At 44.9% G+C, this 20,453-nt stretch overlaps 1 protein-coding gene across 3 annotated transcripts in view; it reads left to right on the top strand.

Moving 5' to 3' along the window:
- Positions 1–15,869, top strand: part of RTL9 (retrotransposon Gag like 9) — a 97,583-nt gene extending 81,714 nt beyond the window's left edge. For 2 of the 3 annotated variants that reach the window (XM_011756128.3, XM_071088235.1), the window contains 3 exons: positions 4,632–4,785; positions 10,092–14,186; positions 14,728–15,869. In XM_011756128.3, coding sequence (XP_011754430.2) covers positions 10,143–14,186; positions 14,728–14,847 — 4,164 coding nt within the window. In that variant the 5' untranslated portion in view covers positions 4,632–4,785; positions 10,092–10,142 and the 3' untranslated portion in view covers positions 14,848–15,869. Of the gene's footprint in view, positions 1–8; positions 4,786–10,091; positions 14,187–14,727 lie in introns of those variants that run through there. The other variant, XM_011756126.2, reaches the window with a different exon arrangement.
- Positions 15,870–20,453: the final 4,584 nt, after the last annotated feature.

Genomic DNA, 20,453 nt, shown 5'->3' with positions numbered 1-20,453 from the left:
GCCATGAGCTTAGGAGTGACATGAGGTCACTTGGGTCATGTCCTGCCTTCTTGTTTCCAACTTGCTGAAGTTGGTAGCAGTGTCAGAGAGCTCCTCTGTGGTGAGGCAGGGGTTTGGAAAGAGGTCCTAAGGATGCTGTTTTCATGCCCAGGTCTCTGATGCGCTAACAGTATGAAATAGCAGTGCTCTGTTTTCTGCATTTCAAACAAAGGAACTGATACTATGCAAAGGTTTCTTTAGGTTATTGCTCCATGACTGATGAAATTCCCTTTTCAGTAGATTTTTCATTTCTTTTGGCCTTTGGCATAAGTAAATGTCAGCTTCTTAAAAATCAACAGAGAAGAGCAAACAGTAGGGTCTCTGTGATTTTCTTGGGATTTGAGAAATCTCCCCTCCCTAGCTTCTGACTGGATCGTGTCTGTACATTGCTGCCTGTGGTCCTGGGAAGGATGAGGTCCACCCAGACATGCTGTCTCATTTTTATATTTGCTGAGATCTTGGGACACTGTCCTTTCATCAGGTATGTCAAAAACCTTAGGATTGTCTGCAGAGAGTGTGGTTCAGTATGTGGAAAGGTCAGCATATGTCATTCTTGGATTGGCCCTGGGGTTTAAGAAGAAAAAGCCCAGAATTTGGTTTCGAATCCCAACTCTGCCTGTCTTTTGCTGTATGAATTTGGGCGAGTCACTTCTCTTCTCTGGACCTCAGTTTCCTCTTCTGTTAACTGAAGACAATAATCTTCTTCCTAATTCTAACCCAAATGGTGTAAAGAGTAACTCAAAGAGTTGAAAGAATGCTACAAAGGGCAGGGTTTGGCACTTTCAGTAAGTGGTGACATTTTTCAGTTCTTCAAAGTCCCTGATTGGTAGCCACTACCTGCATCCACATGCCTATAGTGAGCCCAAGACATCCCACAGTACTAGGCACTATGAGCTTCATGTCTAAGAGTCTAAATAGTTTCCACTTTCAAGTTGTGGGACTTTTGGCAAGTAGCTCAATGCTTAGCAGCTCAGTTTTCCCATCTGTCAAGTGGGTATACAAAGTAGTAATAATACAGGTCCACAATCCCTTATCTGAAACTGTTGGAGCTAGACATGTTTTAGAGTTCAAAATATTTGGATTTTAGAAAAGCAATGTGGTACATATAACATATATATCACACCTTAATGAGATCCAAGATTATACCCTGTCATCAAACTCATTAATATTTCTAAATGGGATAAATGAATAGCCTCATGTCATTTCAGGCCTAGTTTTGCCACCAAATGAGCTTGCCACAAAATTTCAGTTTTCAGAAGCTTTAGGATATCAGAGAGGCACATAGGAAATTGTGGACGATGAAAGAAGTTAATACTTATTTTGTGCATGTAATGTACCAGGCATTGTTCTAACTATGCATTAAGTCATTTAGCTGGCCCAATAAGCCTGTGAGGTAAGAAGTATTATTTTATCATCCCCATTTCATAGATGAGAAAACTGAGATTCAGAGGTTAAATCACTTGCCCAGGGTCCCAAAGCCAGTTAGGAGCAATGCTGGGATTCCATCCCACACATTTCCGCTCTTATCCACCTTCTCTGCCTAATCCATGGGGTTAAATTGAGGCTTTAAATGCCTATAGGGGCCGAGCAGGTCACTGAAAAAGTAAAGGTGGCCCTATGGGTAGTGAGGCAAACTGGTGAGCACATGCCTCACCTACAGGGAGCAGGTTGTTCAGCTCTGGCTGATTGTTGCTATATTGGAATTTGGATCAAAGTCTTTCTGTGTGTGTGTGTGTATGTGCACGCGTGCGCGTGTGTATGTGTGTGTGTGTGTGTTTCAGAGAAGCCAGAAATCTAGCTTTCTATCTGAAATTTCCTGACTTTTAAATGTTGGCAACTAATTTTAAAAAATGTTAAAAACATTGTACGGGTCAAATAAAATCTGTCTGCAGTCTGAATTTAGCCTGTGGCTGCCAGTTTTCAAGCTCTGCAATGAGTAAATAGATGTGAAAGTGCTTTGGAAACTTAAAAACGTGCTCTAGAAACAGAAGAGTCTAATTTTAGGGTTATATCTTGTTTTTTCCTTGACTGTGGTCTAGTTTTTAAAAAACTTGTGTTCCTGGCCTGATGGAGATGAAAAGTCAGAATTAAATAGAGACTTCAGTGAACTTCAGTACTTCATTCTTTTGGCAGGCTGGATAAATGAGAGGCCTAGGTGTACTGGATGGACTAAGCCTCAGAATTCCTGCCACACCCACAAGCCCCTTCTAAGGAGTTTCCATCCACAGACCCTAGCTGAGGGAAGTAGCAGTTTCTTATGAATAGGTGACTATGCTTGGTACCACGTGATCCTGCTTCCCCCTAGCAATAGCCACTTGAGCCAGGAGAGGGCATCTGATCCATGAGCAGTCACTCTATAGGCTGGCAAATAGCCTATGAAGGAACCTGGGTGAGAACTTTGCCTAGCAAGTACAGTTACTGAATTTAGACCAATGAGAGTCTCTCTCTTGGGGAGTTTGAATACCAGACCTAGAAAGAGTGAGCAATTGGCAGCAAGGGCAGAAGCTGAACACAGAGAAGGCAGGCAGCAGGGACCCCGGATAAGCAGGACCAGGAGAGATTACTGAACTTCAGCTATGTGCCAGATTCTTTACACGTTGTTTTGTTTAAAACATTCAAAGAGCATGCGAGGTAGGTACTGTTATTATGCCTGTTTTACAGATGAGGAAACTGAGGTGAAATAACTTGAAGTATTGGGGTTCAAGCCCAGGCCTGTTTGAAGTTAAAATCAGAGTGTAGGAACCTCAAAGCCAGTGGTTCTGAAACTCTAGTGTTTCAGAATCACTTGGGTTAAATGCAGGTTCCTTGGCGTCACCCCAGACCTATATTGAATCTGCTCTTTGAGGATGGAGCCTCCCTCCCCTTACAAATCTGTGTTTTAGGAGTTTTCCCAGGGAGCACTTGATGCAGGGTTTCCCCATCACACTTTTATTTTGAGAAATGCAGTTTCAGAGGGTATGGCAAGTACTGTGTACTGTGCTACCTTTACCTACAGAATGAAGGTCAATGTCAACAGATGTGGTTAAATTCCAATTTAAAGTCTTGGAAATGGGGCCAATTATGTAAAGAAGAGGACATTAGTTTGTTCTCTTCTCTCATCAAGGAAGTCTACATTGTTACCAGTTATTTGAGAGAAGATACGATTGAGATGAATGCCCAGTAGTTGTAAACATGATCGGATCTGCACTTCAGGGTGGGTGCAGAGCTAGCATATGTTCACTAAGCATTTTCCATGAGGTGCGTAAACTGTAGAAACTCAGTGCTCTGGCAACAAAGAACATGAGAGAAAATTACCAAATGCAGATAGACATATTGTAAACCATGGAGCTTAAAATGTAAACCTACTTGCTAGGCTGATCATAGAGGTTCTTCTCAGCCCTAGAGAATTTGTGTAAGAATCCCGTCCATGCCTTTATTTACACCATTGATTAAAAATGCTAATCAGAAGAGGATCAAGACTAGGGACCTCCTTCTAGGTTGTTGCAGAACTCCCACTCTGGCAATGGTATTCAACTGGTTTTGAATTTTTCTGCTTTAAGAACTCTCCCTGGGAAGACTAGTGGTCTGAAGTTTGCTTGGAGAGTCTCAAGCCAGAAACTGATTTGTGGTCCAAATGCTTAATAGCATCAGACACATATTCCTACAAGAGAGACATGTGGTCCAAGGGGTGGCACAGGTCAAATGTGATGGCCAAGTCCCGCCTCAGCAGGGCTTGAATCCGCACTTGGCAACTTTTATTTCTCTGTGTCCGTTCCTGTGGATAGTTTATCTGTGTTAATGTCCTCATTTAGGCTAAGGTCAAACTCTGTTCTTCTCTCTTCTGGCCAGAAAGACTTCCTGTTTTACAGGTATATGATCTTCTTTGTGTTGATATTTTAACTCTGAGTGATTCTCTAAAGCAGGTCCTTGGACAAGTGCCCATCTTCCAGGAAAATTGCAGCAGTCCACCTTGCAATGAGAAAGCCTGAGGACTAGGTAGAAAATGTTTCGCAGAGAAGAGAAATCTATTTGATGTATTATTCTTTATTCTGAGGTTATTTCCTTCTCTTTTGACATTGAAGCCCTTTCTTTTTAGAAAATGATGACTTGTGGTTGTTTTGTTCCTTAATGCTTTTACTTGGGAAAATAAAAATCTGGGAGTTCAATATCAGCCCCTCAATTTTGGGTTGCATTAGCTGCAAGTCTGGGAACTGGTCTAATTTTGAGTGTTCTGCTAGTACCTCTAGGTACCTCCTATTGCCACTTATGTTCTAAGTGCTTATAAATTACCTGCTTCGTAATCTGCAGCAGAATCTCTCTGAGGACTGACATCAAGCTTACAGCTCTGGAGTTTACGGTATACTGGTCTGTAGTTTCCTTATTTAAGAAAATTGGGACACTGCCCATTTGCAGTCCTCTGGTATCCCTCCTGTTCTCTTTGATTCCACAGATCCTTCAGGCCGGCACCTAATGCAAGGCAGTTCCGTTTGCTCTTCTTATAATGTTCTTTTCCCTATAGAGTTGGACATGCATATACATGTTGTTTGGGGAATTTGCAGCACATCCAATGAAAGCATAATTCCCAACTAACAGTCAAATCCTTTTCTTTGGAGCTACCCGGAACACACCTACCCTCTCTTCCATATGACAGCCCTTCAGAGACTTGAAGACAGTGTGTGACTCTCCTGTGAGTTAAGAGCACTGGCTGAGTCAGACAGACCCGAGTGACAAGCCCAGCTTCACTCCCTCTCAGCGGTGAGAGCCAAGGTAAGTTACTTCATTTTCATTTCTCTGTAGTTCAGTTCTTTAGATGATTTAGAAAATGGGAGTAAAAAAACCACTTTATTGGTTTATCGTTCAATAAATAAGATGAGGTATGTAAAGTGTTTAACATAGTGCCTGGCATAGTAAGCACTCAGTAAATGCTAGCTATTTCCCCCTCTTTATTTATAAAGAGCCGATGGGCATTTTAAGTGTCAGGGCTGTGGGGGAGGAAGGAAGTGGGGAGAGTTTCTACTTCCCTGAATGATCAAGGAAGGCAGAAGATCCTAAATTAGACCAGGTATTTCTTTAGCCTTAGGTTGTCTGTTTTCAGTTATCTGGTTGCCTATTTGCTAGGGCTTGGGGAGAGAATATTGTTGAGAATCTAGGTAAAGGCTTATTTTCAACAGCTGGAAAGCTATTTGTTGACATATTGAACCAGCTCTTGTTTATTCTTATTTCCCCGAGCAGCTAGCCATGCAATCCCCTAAACTCAATTACCTTTTGTGAGGCGGCAGGAGCATGACACCTCCTAGCCGTATTGATCAGTGCAGACTGGGTGGGACGTGAGGGACCTGAGAGATGCTAAGCAGCAAATTCTGGGCTTTTCCTTCCTTAGAAGGCCTCTCTTCTCTGTGTTCCTAGAGACTCTGGCTTTAATAGAACAGAAGTCTATGCCTCACATGGGCTGAGCAAGCAAGAACCCTCTCTCAGTAGCCTCCTTAGAAGCGGGCTGATGAAAATAGTCACAATGGGCCAGAACTTGGAACCCTGGAGTGACCAGTGCCAGCATGGTTTTCTAACTGCAGCTCTTTGCACACACTGGGTTCTGCAAGCAATTGAATGATATGAACTCTGAATGCCATTGCAGCTAGAGAAAGTTTGGAAGGAGACACACCCAACTGTGAACAGACAGAGGAATGGGACTTGCGGAGGATGGGGGGTGGGTGGGGTGCGGCATTTTCAGGACTTTAGCTTTATCCGTATGGAGGATTTCAAGTCTTTATCCTAAGACTATATTCCTAGATTACTTATGTAATTATTAAACATAAATAAAAGTTAGAGAAAGAAGAAATTATTTTTAAAAACAAACCAAAAATAAAACACAAAATAAAGTGGTACAACCATTAAGCTTGTTGGGGTAGAAAGGTTGCTTGGGTTGGGGGGGGGGGTGGATGTTGGGGATTCCTAGAGAGAGCTTGCAAGGAATGGAGTGAAAAGGGCTTGAGAAAGAACCCTAGGGAAACATATCTTTAAAAAAAAAATAACTTTTATTAGTTTTTCTCTTTTTGTATTATGGGTCCATTATAGACCAATGAGAAAATACAGATAAGGAAAATAAAAATGAAAAATCCCCTCTAATCCCATCATACAACTATGGCCACTGTTGGCGTTTGGTATACATCTTTCCAGATTTTATTTTTTTTCTATGCAAAAGTCTACGTATTTATCTTTATGATAATCAGATCCTCATGTACACATTAGAATATATTTTCATTGGCTATAATAATGGCTGCTACAATTGTACCATGATTCATTTAATCATTAAATGAGTTGTATCCTAACATTAGACACTTAGGTTATTTCCAAAATTGTTGCATTAGAACATAAACAGTGCCCTGCAGCTGTGTGACATTGGGAAAGCTAGTTAACCTCTCTGTTTCTCTGGTTTCTCATCTGGAAAATGAAGGTGCTAATAGAACCTACCTTGTAGTATGTTGTGAGTGTCAAATGATATCATGTAGGTAAAGTACTTAGCACAGGGCCTGGCACAGTAAATGTTAGCTTTTATTGTTAGGTGTGTTAATAATAATAATAATAGTTGTTGTGAGGCCATTGTTAATAGAATGGCTATTCTGTGACTTTTATGTATTTAATTTTTTTCTTTGAGGGGAGAGGAGAGTGACTGGAATTTTTCTTTTGTGTTGTATACTATAGTGAGCTCTGGAGTCACACAGAGCTGTGTGCTTTTGGTCATGTCAATTCATCTCACAGAGGCTCAGTTTCCTTACCTGTGTACTGAGAATTTAAAGGATCTAGCTCACAGGGTAATTGTAAAGATCAAATGAGATAATGCTGGTGAAGCCCTCAGCCCCATTCTTGGCATATGGGAAGAGTTCAAGGAATATCAGTTGTTGTTGTTATTATTACTACAAGGATTCAGCTATTTGTAGTAAGAAAGTTTCCTTGCTTTGTGGTGTGGGGATGTGGGGGCGATGGCAGTGAGTAGAGTACTCTGAGTTTCTAATCACTTGTCTGATTACAAAGAGATAAAATTATTTTGGAAACAGAATGGCCAGGGCTGAAATCTGGGCTTTTAAAAAATTATTATTATTATTATTATTATTATTATTTTATGTGACTGTGGTCACATAGCCTTCTCCAAGCCCATTTCCTCATGTATAAAATGGGAATGACCTCAATGCCTACCTTACGCGTGTTGCTGGGAGGTCGGAATTACATAATGCATGTGTAGTGCTTAGCCCAAGTGCTCAGTTGTTGTTGGTTGCTAATGATGAGGTTTATAACGACCTGAATGCCTCCCTTGTCAAACTCTATATCCCTATACCTGGGCTGCTTGAACTTCACCTGGAGGCTTTGCCCTATCCAAGGCTCAGGGACCAATTCTCCTTAGACTGAGGGTTTCTCCCCTTAGACTGAGTGCACCAATTCAGGAAAACTGGAGTACTCCGGTAAACCTTTCTGCTAGCTCTACTCTGACCTTGTGCCCCAGTTCCAGAAAGCAGGCTGTAGCCCTATTTGTATGAACAAGCCCTCACCTGGTATGCTCAAGGCTGGTATGTTTTTCTTGCTAGCTGTCTGAAATCCATGGAGCCTTTCTGTTGAATCCTAGTCCTGTGGCAGGGATTTGGTTGCTGGATTTTTCTCTGTGTCTCTGACCCTGGGGTAAATTGCCTTTGTTATGATCACCATTACAGGGCTCTGTTAAGGTGTTTGCTTGCCAGCCCCCACTGTCCATCCTCCCAAACCCTCTTTCCCTGCACCTGAACCTCTTTGAACGTTTCTGATGCTGTTCCACTCAATCTCCAGCCTCAGTTTCTTTCCCTCGAGCCCTCTGCCTGTGCTTCCACGTCATATCAGTTGCAGTGTCTGGGTCCCAGGACTCCTGTGTCTACTCAACCGCACAGGGCACATATCTTGTTTCCTGAGCTGGGACCCTTTTCATCGCATCTTTTTAATTGTGTCAGTCTCCTCTTTTCTTTGGGTAGAGTGGGGTGGGGCATACGCTGGTGGGACTGTTTGGGGTGACAGGGAAGAGGGGTGGAGTTGCATAGGCCAAGTGCTAAAGCGGAGCTTCTGGAGGACTGTCAAGTGAAAGGCGGCCAGAGGCAAATGTCAGAGCCTATATAGAGGCAGGAATCTGGGACCAGAGAGACAGAGCAAGCAGTAGCAAGTCAGGAGCAGTGGGGCGGGTGGGCGGGCAGGCTGGCTGGCAGGCAGGGGGGCGTGGCAGGGGATAGCAAAGGGATATTGCAGAGAACAGCTGTTGGTACTGGGTCTTTAATGAACTGGCTGGGCACGAGGTATAAGTTAATTGGCCATAGTAAAAGAGCTAGGGGTGCAAAGGATACTCTCTCCCTCTTCTCCGTCACTGGTAAGGTAAGATCTTTCTGGCTTTTGCCTGGTGGGAAACTGTGGCATGTTCAGAAATTTTTCTGAAGATGGGAGGTGGAGGTCTATGGCCACTCTTTTGACTCATCTTTCCCATTGCACCGATTATTACAATAACCAGGGTGTCAGCAGAAGGCCCGCATTTCTTTTGTGACAACCCATCTTGGGGTTGTCCAGGCTGGAGACAGAGGCAGGGGACTTGGTAGTGTGACTGAGTAAGGGGGAGAGGTGGATCTTTATAGCACAGCGGTGAAGAGTAGGGGGCTCTGTGGATGGAGCCAGGAATCTATGTGACCGCAGGCAAATTATCAAGCTTCTCTGGGTCTGAATTTTCATATTTGTAAGATAAAGGACGGGTACAACCGAAATCTCTTAGTGTTGCTATGGGGACCACATGAGATGATACATGTAAAGTGCCTAGCACAGTGTTTGCCAGTCAGTGCATGCTAAAGAAATGTTCACTGTTAGCATTTCTGTTGCAAGTTTTCTCATTATTATGGAATCACAATTCCATGAGGTTGATGACTTTTGTGACATTGTCCCAAAGTAGCAAGTTTTCTGCTTTTGGCATGAGCAGGCTGTGGGGACATGTCAACATTGTGTAATATTTGCATTGGCTTCCAAGTCGTGTGTCCAAAAGCCCCTTCTGGGGCTGCCTATTGGAGCAGACTGGAGGGGTGAGGCTCTGGATCGCCCACCCCCATGTCATCAGAGAAACTTGAAACTTGGACATGCTAGAGACTGGGCTTTAAGTGACCCATGGTCTAGGATGTCAGAGAAATAATTGAATGCAAGCTCAGGGATGCCAAACACTAGGCAACCCCCAGGAGGGGGTCACAGTCAATGATATACAGTTTATTACTGTTGCAGTGACCCTATTTTAGCCTTGACCCTGGATAATCTGAGAAAGCTGGTAAAATGGGGATAATAGTATCTATTGCCCAGGAGATTGCAAGAACCAAATGGGATAATGCTTACAAAGGCCCTTATGTTATAGGAAGTTGTGAACAGTTGTCTAAAGTACAGTGCCTGGCACATACTATGTGAAGCAATAAATAAATAGTAGTAATGGGGTGGTGGTTGCTGTTATTAATAAGAATAATGAAGACAATAAGCAGAATTTTCAGTTCATGGAATGTTGCTCTCAGTCATTGATCAGATAAATGTCTCCCTTTTCCTGAGGAGAACATTCAGGGCCATCAGAGTAGTAAAATGAGGATTAAACCGTTGGCAGAATTCAATGAACTCCAGGAACTAATGATTATCCTGGGGCAAAGGACTTTCTTATTCAGGCCTGCCAGTACCTTGGCTGGCTTGTGAGGACTGCCGTGGGATAGAATACAGGCCAGGAACCTGCATTTCTCACACTTGGCCAGAAGGTGGCGCTGCTGCTTTATTTGAGTCAGGACTGCCCAGGCTCCTGGCTGCGGAGGTTGCTGGCGTTTACAGCATTTACAAACTGAGAGGCTGTGGGTTGGTTTGAAAAGGATAGAGGCAGAAGGGATATTTGCTCCAACGCCAAAGTTGTTCATTGCTTCACAGCTTCTTTAATCTGATAGCCTCACCTTCAATGCCGTATACCTGAGAACGCATAAAAACGGGTCTCCATGAGCAATTTGTCTATTTCCCGATCTTCTTGATACTGACTTTTGACCTCTAAACTTGTTTCTTATTTACAGGTTTTCTTGCCGCTTGGGCTCCTTCCACACTGTCCTGTGGCTGTGGCAGATATGTCAATACCCTTACATTCACTGCGATTCAACAATACAATGAAGGAGGAAAATGTTGAGCCCCAAAACAAGCAGACGGCCTTCTCTGGACCAATGACGGAGACCAGAGCAGACGTACAGATTCTGCATTCTCATGTACAGTTGCCTATAGTCTCAACTTCAGCCTCAGACCCTGCAGGGACATCCACACAGTTGATGACATCTCCAGCCTTTGACACCATGTCTGCACCTCTAATGGGAGTACCAAACTCTGGAGCATTGTCCCCACCCCTAATGCCAGCCTCAGACTCTGGGACACTTTCCCCATTGCTAATGCCAGCCTCAGACCCTGGGGCACTGTCCCCATTGCTAATGCCAGCCTTAGATTCTGGAACATTGTCGCCATTGCTGTCCGCTTCAGAGTATGGGGTAATGTCCCCAGGGATGATGACAATTCCTGACTTTGGAACGATGTCCACAACACTAATGGTAGCACCAGATTCTGCAGAGATATCACCGTTGGCAATGCCAGCTCCATCCTCTGGAGCGATGTCTACACCTATAATGAGCACTTCATCCTCTGAGGCAATGTCCACACCATTCATGCTAGCCCCAGATTCTGGAGAGATATCCCCAATTCTAATGCAAGATATGAATCCTGGAGTGATGTCTACACAGCCAGTGCCAGCTCCCAGCTCTGAGGCAATGTCCCCATTGCAAATTACAGATGAAGACACCGAAGCAATGTCCAAAGTGCTGATGACTGCTCTAGCCTCTGGAGAGATATCTTCGCTGCTAATGTCAGGCACGGACTCTGAAGCAATATCCTCACTGATAATGTCAGCCCTAGCTTCTGGAGGAACATCACCCCAGCCAACAAGCACCCAAAACTCTGGGGGAATACCTACCCCTCTCATGTCAGACCTAGACTCTGGAATAATGTCTTCACTTTTAATGTCAACTCCAGGTTCTGAAGTAATGTCCACACCGCTACTGTCAGTCCCAGATGCTGGAGAAATGTCCACATTACCAAAGCCAGCTCCAGATGCTGAAGCAATGTCCCCAGCAGTAATGACAGCTCTACCCTCTGGAGTGATGCCCACCCAAATGATGCCAGCCCCAGGCTCTGGAGTGATGTCCCCATGGTCAACACAAAATATAGACTCTGAAATCATATCTTCTCTGCCAATGAGAGCAACAGCCTCTGGGGAGATGCCTGCACCACCAGTAAGAGCTTTAGACTCTGGAGCAATGTCCACACCGCTAATGGGAGCCCCAGCCTCTGGAAATATGTCTACATTGCAGAAGACAGTTCCAGCCTCTGGAGCCATGACCACCTCACTGATGACAGTCCCAAGCTCTGGAGTGATGTCCACAGAGCAAATGTCAACCACAGCCTCTAGAGTAATGTCCGCACAGTTAACAATGGCCAAAACTTCTGGAGCAATGCCCACAGGCTCTCTGAAAGCTGTGGCAAAACGACACACGAGAGCCAAAGCCTCTGGAAAGAAGTCCAAGCCACGGAGGAGAGCTCCAGCTTCTGGAGCAATGTCCACCCAACGAGTTATGGACACAGCCTCTGAAACAGTGTCCGTGCCACAATTGACAGTCCCAGCCTCTGGATCAATGTCCATGCTGCAAATGAGAGCCCCTGTCTCTGAAGCAATGTCCATGCCACAAATGAGAACCATGGCCTCAGGATTGACATCTGCACCACAGATGAGAGCCATGACTTCTGGAGCAATGTCCACCCCACTAATGACAGCCCAAACCTCTGGATCAACATCCACCCTGTTAATGAGAGACACAGCCTCAGGAGTGATGTCCTGTCCACAAATGAGAGCTCTGGCCTCTGGAGCATTGTCCAAGCCACTAATGACACCCAAAGCCTCAGGAACGATGTTCACGGAACAAATGGCAACCACAGCTTCTGAGGCAATGCCCACACTACTAATGAGAGACACAGCTTCTGGAGCTCTGTCCATGCCGCAAATGACAGACACAGTCTCTGGAGGGTTGTCTGCGCTGCTAATGAGAGACACAGCTTCTGGAGCAATGACCACATCACAGATGACAGCCACAGTCTCTGGAGGGATGTCCATGCCACTAATGAGAGCTCAAGACCCGGGAGTAACGCCTGCCTCACTAATGAGAGCCAAAGCCTCTGGAAAGATGCTCGGTCAGCCAATGAGCACCCAAGATCCTGGAGGGATGTCCATGTCTCCCATGAGATCCATGACTGCTGGAGGGATGCAGATGAGTGCCCCAAACTCTGATGTGATGTCCACACCAACAATGAGAGCCTGGACCTCTGAAACAATGTCCACACCACTAATGAGAACCTCAGACTCTGGAGAGAGGCCCTCACGGCTCAAAAGAGGTCCATCCTCTGGAAAGATGTCCCTACCACTAATGAGAGCTCCAGCTTCTGGAGAGGTACCCACGTCTCTGAGATCCTCAGCTTATGGAGCCATGTCTGCTCCACAAATGACAACCACAGCCTCTGGAATGATGTCCATGCCACAAGTGAAGGCTCCCATCTCTGGAGCAATGTCCATGCCACTAACAAGATCCACAGCCTCTGGAGGGATGTCCATGCCACTGATGAGAGCCCCAGGCTCTAGAGTGACATCCACATCACAAATGATGCCCACAGCTTCTGGAGACATGTACACACTACCAGTGCGAGCCCCAGCCTCTGGAGGGATGTCCCCACCACTAGTAAGAGCTCCAGCCTCTGGAACTATGTCCACACCACTAAGGAGACCCTCAGCCTGTGACACTGTGTCCACAGAGTTAATGAGAGCTTCAGCCTCTGGACATATGTCCACTGCACAAACAACAGCCATGGTCTCTGGAGGGATGTCCAAGCCATTAACGAAAGCCCCGGCCTCTGGAACAATGCCCATGCCTTTAATGTCAGCCATGGATTCTGGAGAGATATCTATGCCGCTAATGGAAACCATGGCCTCTGGAGCAATGTCCACATTGCAAACCAGTGTTGCGAACTCTAGATCTATGTCCTTGCCACAAACAACATACACAGTGTCTGGAGGGATGACCACAGCACCAATTAGAGCCTCTGCTTCTGGAGCAATGTCCACATCATTTATGAGACCCTCAATTTCTGGATCGATGCCCATGCCACTACTGAGAGCCACAGCCTCTGGATGTGGCATGGGGATGTCCATGCCACAAATGACAGCCACAGACTCTAGAGGGAGGTCCATACCACTAATGAGGGCCTCAGGCCCCAGAACAATGTCCACACCACAGACAGCCTTTGGAGTGATGTCCACTCTGGAAACCAAAGCCACAGACTCTGGAGAGGCTTCCATCTCTCACAGTAACATCACAGCCTCTGGATCAAAGCCCACACCGCACATGACTGCCACAACTCCTGAAACTACGAAACCACCACCAAAGGAAGTGCCATCCTTCGGAATGTTGACCCCAGCACTCTGTTACCTCTTAGAAGAGCAGGAAGCAGCCCGGGGCTCATGCTCTGTGGAGGAAGAGATGGAGATTGATGAGGAGAAGCAAATGAAGGGGTTTTTGGACGATTCAGAGAGAATGGCATTTCTGGTGTCTCTTCATCTGGGAGCAGCAGAGAGGTGGTTCATCTTGCAGATGGAGGTAGGAGAACCTCTCTCAGATGAAAACAAGTCTTTCCTGAGAAGATCCCAGGGCGTATATGACTCCCTATCTGAGATAGACATCCTCAGTGCTGTTCTTTGCCATCCCAAACAGGGCCAAAAGTCAGTCAGGCAGTATGCCACTGACTTCCTGCTGCTGGCCCGACATTTGTCTTGGTCTGATGCCATTCTACGGACCAGATTTCTGGAAGGACTCTCAGAAGCTGTTACCACCAAAATGGGTCGGATCTTCCTGAAGGTGGCTGGCAGCCTAAAGGAGCTGATAGACAGGTCTCTGTACACCGAGTGCCAGCTGGCTGAAGAGAAGGATTCCCCAGGCAACTCAAGCCAGGTTCTGCCAACAGCCTGTAAGCGGAATAATGAGGAGGCCATGGAGGATGAACTGAGCTCTCAGCAGCAGACTGAGGAGGTAATGAGGGGGAAATCCACCGAAGGATTTTGAGCAGAGAAATGAGGAGGTCACGACAAGGAATACATCCTGCTTCCTTGAGTAGAATCGGGAAGAGGCAAGGGGGAGGCATGGAGCTCCTAGACCATTAAACCCTAAGCTGGAGTTTCATCAAGTGAGCATGGCTCTGCAGTTATTTTGGGTATGTTAACTACTTTGAGGAGCAATGTCCTGCCCAAGTTACTGAGGACGTGGGATAGTTGAAGTACGAATTCTTCTCATTATGAGGGAACTGGCTGGGCTCAGTTCCAATTCTCCCCTTGTTCCAAGTCCAATTCTAATAAACGGGTCTTTTGGGAGCTGGGGCCCATCTACAGCAACAGGTGCTGTGGAGTCAGGTCACTAAGGAATTAGAATAGCCTACTCCTTGGTCACACTGTATGCAAGTCAGACAAATTAGCAAAGTGCCTTGATCTGCTAGGTTACAGAACTTATCCAGGCAGAACACCCCTTGTCATAGTAAGTGTGGCTCTTACCTCTGTTGTCTTTTTCTCACTTGCAGCACCAGCATGTTCCCAAACGCTGTTACTACCTGAAAGAGCACGGAGACCCCCAAGAAGGTCTTCATGACCACCTTGGACAGAGCACAGGCCATCATCAGAAGGCCCATACCAACAAGTAAAACTCCATGGAATCTTCTCCTGTGATATCTGACTCGACTGCTAACTGGAGGACTGGTTCCTGGACCCATTCCATTCAACTACATCATAAACCTTGTTGCCTTCACCCTTCAGCCTCCTGCTCCAGGCACATCCCACCTTACCTCTCACTTGGCTGATTTGACCTTCTCTTTCACCCACATGCCTATGACCTGCCCTGACAATCAGAGTGTGGACCACAGGAGTGTATGGTGTATGAAGTTTTGAACTCCCATCACCACCGAGGCCAGTACTAGTTCTTGGTCCAGGGAGAAGTCTAGGCAGGATAAATCATATCTTACCTCAAAACCCCTTAGTGTATCTTGCCATGTGTCAGCAGGCAAACTTGAGGAAGCCCTGGTTCTATTTCACCTGGCAGGGGAGCCTATAAGGAGAGTGATGCCCACTCCTATACCACCCTAGTAACCCAGTAGACTTGCCCTGTATGCCCCAACTCATAGCACCTAAAATGGGTCTCCAGGGTCCTTGCCCTGTTTATAGTATCCATCCTGAACCATTCGTTTTGACCCATAATAATAATTATAGTGATAGTATGATAGCTACCAGTTATTGATAATGTATCTATCATGTGACAGGCATTGGGCTAAACTCTTGACAAGCACCATCTCACTACATTCTTACAGTAACACAACTTGTTCTTGTGTTGTCAGCTTCTGACCTCTTGATCTGTTGTTTCTGGCCTTTGTTGTGTCCCTCAGTGCGCGTTCTCCAGCTCTGACCTCTGGGTGACCCCCTCAGTTGTTGATTGCTCTCACTCCCCTTGGCTGTTGTGCTTCATGGCCAGCACTCTTGATGAGGGTCTTGGTCTATAAACAGGCATAGATAGTTAGAACATAATGTGAGCAGTGTTTGCCTTCAGGTGGTGGGGTTATGGGTAGTTTTTATTTTCTTCTTTCTACTTCTCTATACTTTTCAGATTCTCTACAGTAAGCATGTATTACATTTATAATTATAAAAGTAAATAAACTTCATTTATGAAAAAAGAGTTCATTGTGGCTCCTAGAATTTGATTTACTGAGTCCTTTATTCCACCAATATTAGTTATGTAACTTATGTCAGCTACTGTTTGGGGGACAGACAGATAAGAATCCTGCTGATATGAACATTCCATTCCAATGGAGTGGGGAGAACAAGAACACACTGAACTTAGATTGGAATTGTGAAAGCTGTGAAGAGAAGAAATCAGGACAATGGGGAATTTGATGCAAATAGGACCAATTTATGTATTCAATAGTAGTCCATATAATTGAGTTACTCAATAATCTTTCAACAACAGTAGGAGAGACATGATTAGAAACTTATTTTGGATAGTTAAATTGGCAACAGTTTGGAGACAGGATGGAGGAAGGGATCAGAGAGCAGCTGAGCCCTCTACTTCAATAGTCCACGTAACTGACTGGCTGGGTGACTTAATCTAGGGTGGTGGCAGTAGAGATGGTAATTCATGGACAGAGACCTAACCTTCTCTGAGTACTCAAGTCCACTGCTCCAGGACTCAAGTCCTCTGCTCCATTACCCTTAACTTTGGGTCTGATTTCAGGAAGAGGAAAATGATACTCAGGAAAGACAGATTGGCAGACAAATTGGCAGCCCCTTGATACTGTACATAAGAATCTGGCTGTGTGGGTTGCCTGCAGCTGCCTCAATCACCAGTGCTTTTGCCTCAGGAAAGAGAAGGTGCGACAAGTCAGGAAATACGAATTCCAGAGAGATGGCTGGCCCCTGGGGACCCAGCTTTCCCCCTCTTCTCTGGGTCTGTTGGCTCACACCTAGCCCAGTCCAAGACCGAGTGGAGTTTGGACGTCCTTTTTCGGCCAGGATTGCTTTTAGCTAGGAAAAGCACTGTCGAGTTTTCTCTTTGCTGAAAAAGAAATGGATAATATAGAATTTGCAACTTATGCCTGGAAAATGTATACAGAAAGGACAATGTCCTAAAAATGAACCTTATTTTCTTATAGCCATGCTAATGGAGAAGGATGGCAATTCTTTTATTTATTTTTCTCCCTAGCCATTCTTCTTCTTATTGTTTTTGCTGTCCTCTCCTTCAAGCTAACGTCACTAGAGATAAATGGAACAAATGAAGCCCAATCGTACCCTGCCAGAGCTCAGTCCCTGTTCTTCTACCTATCCTAAAGGTTTTATTTAGAAATGTTTCAAGAGCCCCTCAGCATCTACATGGAGCTGGGCTATTATATGCCCAAGTACTTGACACCATTTCATCTGCTATAAAATGGAGTTTCAAGTTTTTCCAGGCCTCACTGGTCCGTGGGCAAAAATAATGTCCCATAAGCAGGAAAATCTTGGATGTGATGGACCACTGTCACCACCTGTGTTACAGGGTCTCAATCCCTTGAAGGTTTCCCCCAATTATTTGTGGCAGATTTCAGAAGTTTCACATGCTCTGAGATAGTCCTCTCCTGTTGTTCTTTGACTCCTACCCTGTCCCATGGGGGTCAGCTGCCCACATTGCCACTTGAGGGGAGCCACTACACCCCACCCAGATACTGGCAGGTGCTTCTGGCTGTAAGAACACAGAAACCCCTCCTCAGAGGAGGCGTGGATTCTGGAGTGTTCACAGCTGCACACCTGAGTGGAGCCTAAGTGGTGCTGCCTTCTCTTTGGTAGCCTTGGCTGACGGAACTGATGGCTCCCCCTGACGGGTGGAAATGCCTCTTGGAATTCTGTGCCACACATTATCACCTGGACACCCAAAAAAACATTGCTTCTACCACACGTCTCAGTGAGGCCTGCATAAGAAAAACAGCTTCAGCTTCTACCTGCAGCAACATCTCCCTGCCCTTGCTCAAACGTTCAGACTTGGTTCCTGTGCCAAGAACAAAGGCCCTCAGGTCCTCTATCCAGACCCATGCTTCAGTCCCCATTTCTGTGTTCTTCTACCTGGTCTCTACTCCTGCTGAGTAGAGACTCACCCAAGGTGCTGTAAATCCAGATTTCTTCCAAATCACTTTGTTCCAGGTGATGAAATGCCAGGAACCCTCTCCACACAACCAATCTTTGGGGCACAGTGGGAGAGCAAATGTCAACCTTTCCTCTTCCTTCATCCTTCTGCCATCCTGTCACCCACCAACCTTGTCTCTGTTTCTGCTCCTCAGGGAACAGCATAGAGAACTTTCTCTTAAAGACCACTATTCCCATACAAGTACAGGCTCAGGCTCAGGCTGCTGCTGAATGATGAATGCCTCAGACGGTTTCCAGTCATTTCTGAGTTTCATTTTGGGCTCAGCCGGGCTCAGTCCACTGGACTACTGGACTACACTGGACTACTTTGATCAGATCAAATGAGGGACCCTTCCCCTCCATTTCTTCCAATACACCATTGCTTCAGACATTGAGGCACTTTCAACCTCATTCTGCCATCAGAATATTACAGATAAAATAACTCATGCTATAGAGAGACTATTCCCCCTATGGATTGTGTGTTTTCTTCCTCCTCACATGGTCTGAAAGCAACTTGAACAATTGTGGGACAGGGGAAGCAAGCTGCTAGATCTCTTATGACCAAAGGGAAGATTTATAGAATAGATACTGTAGTAGTTTGAAATGACACTGGATGGGGAGACTTTTCTTTTTCTGTCTTTTTTAAAAAAATTTTTAAATTTTTTTAGACAAAATCTTGCTCTGCTGCCCAGGCTGGAGTGCAGTGGTGCAATGTCAGCTCATTGCAACCTCTGCCTCGTGAGTTCAAGTGATTCTGGTGCCTCAGCCTCCCGAGTAGCTGGGATTACAGGTGCCTGCCACCATGCCTGGCTAATTTTTGTTATTTTTAGTAGAGACAGGGTTTTGCCATGTTGACCAGGCTGGTCTCGAACTCCTGAGCTCCAGTGATGTGTCCGCCTTGGTCTCCCGAAGTGATGGGATTTACAGATGTGAGCTACCACGCCCAGCCAAGACTTGACTTTGAGTACTTCTGTCTCTCCCTCTAACAAGCTGGATAGTTTTAAACAGGCAGGACACTGTATCTCTTGAGACTTCAGTTTCCTCTTCTCTAAAATAGGAGTAATTATTGTTCTGCAAACCTCGCAGCATTGTGGGGTAAAGATTTGTGATAGTGCTTGGAAAAATCAAATGCAAGACATACAAATGTAAGAGCTTGTTACTGTCTGTTGAGGGGGATCAGACTATGCCATTCCCAAATGTGTCACTTTAGCGTTGTGATTATTTTGAGCTGAGGGCAATTAAGAAGTGCAATTAAGGAGTAGCAAATGCAGAAAGAGTTCTTTGCACCCCCATATACGTTAAAGTAGGACGTAAATTTCCCTTTGTGAAGATGTTTCTCCTCTCCTCTCCTGTACCATGAAAAAACAACCATCATCACTAGAGACAGAAAGTCAGCACGAACATAGGTCTGTATAAACAAACTTTTCTAAAACAACCTGTATCTTCTATTAGTTTCATATATATATAATATATAATACACATGATATGTATTATATGTATTTTATATATAGTTTTTGAGGGCACAAGTGGTTTTTGGTTACATGGATGAATTGTATAGTGATGAAGACTGAGATTTTAGTGTACCTGTCACCCAAGACACTCATATTTACCTTCCCACAATTTACTTCCCCTAGAAACCCAAACCTCTTTTCCTTTGTCTTGTCACTTCTCCATAAATTATCACCCTTTGTTAAAATGGCATATAAGCCTCCAGATCTTACCACTTCTTTGTGTCTTCAGTTCTTTTCTCTGAAAGCCCCTGTGCATGTAACAATTGAAATATTAATATCAAACAAAATTTGCATTTCTTTCCTCCTGTTAAAATCTGTCTTTTATTAGTGTGATTTTCAGGTCCCAATTACAGAACTAAGAAGACAGAAGAAAAGAATGTTTCCTCTCTTACATTTGCTTGGCCATGAGGGTGTTGGGAAGTGCATGGGTTAGGATAGGACTAGTTGGGACATATTCAGAATCCAATCTCTTTAGGGGTTCTATTTAAACTGTGAGGGCAGATTTACAAGTAAATCCAACATAGAAAACTGGCAAAAGCCACAGTTTAATATTAGCACCTATGGAGCACTTAACTATTGAGCACTTAACACAGGCTCAAGCGCTAGACTAATTAAATTATCTAGATTATCTCATGTAATCTTTACAACAAGCCTGAGAAGTGGATGGTCTCATTAATCCTATTTTACAGACCAGGAATCTGAGTCACAGAAAGGCTAAGTAAATGGCCCAAGGCTACAGAGCTAAGAGGCAGCAGAGCTGGGATTTGAGCACGTGCAATCTGACCCTAGAGCCTACACATGCAATGCTCCACTGTATGTACAGCTTCGTTATTCAGAGCCAGATGGCTCCTGTGAGCATTCACCCTCTTCTCCTGAACAAATTTGCCACCGAACAGCAACCGATATTTGAAGTTCATAAAGTTGGAGGTCTGAGCAAAAATGGCCCTGCTTTTCTCTTTCTCTGTCTTAGATCCAGATGTGAATCTTCCTGGAGGTATTTGGGGGAATGTCTTCAATATTCAAGGAAAAGAATCAAGAGTTGCAGAATTCTATTGAGCTCAAGAGATTCTGCCAAGGATCTCACTGTAGCCTCAGAGTGC

Source organism: Macaca nemestrina, chromosome X, assembly GCF_043159975.1.
Source record: "Macaca nemestrina isolate mMacNem1 chromosome X, mMacNem.hap1, whole genome shotgun sequence".
In the NCBI taxonomy this organism is placed as follows: Eukaryota; Metazoa; Chordata; class Mammalia; order Primates; family Cercopithecidae; genus Macaca; species Macaca nemestrina.
Note: the sequence above shows the minus strand (reverse complement) of the source record. Positions and strands in the feature narration are given on the sequence as shown.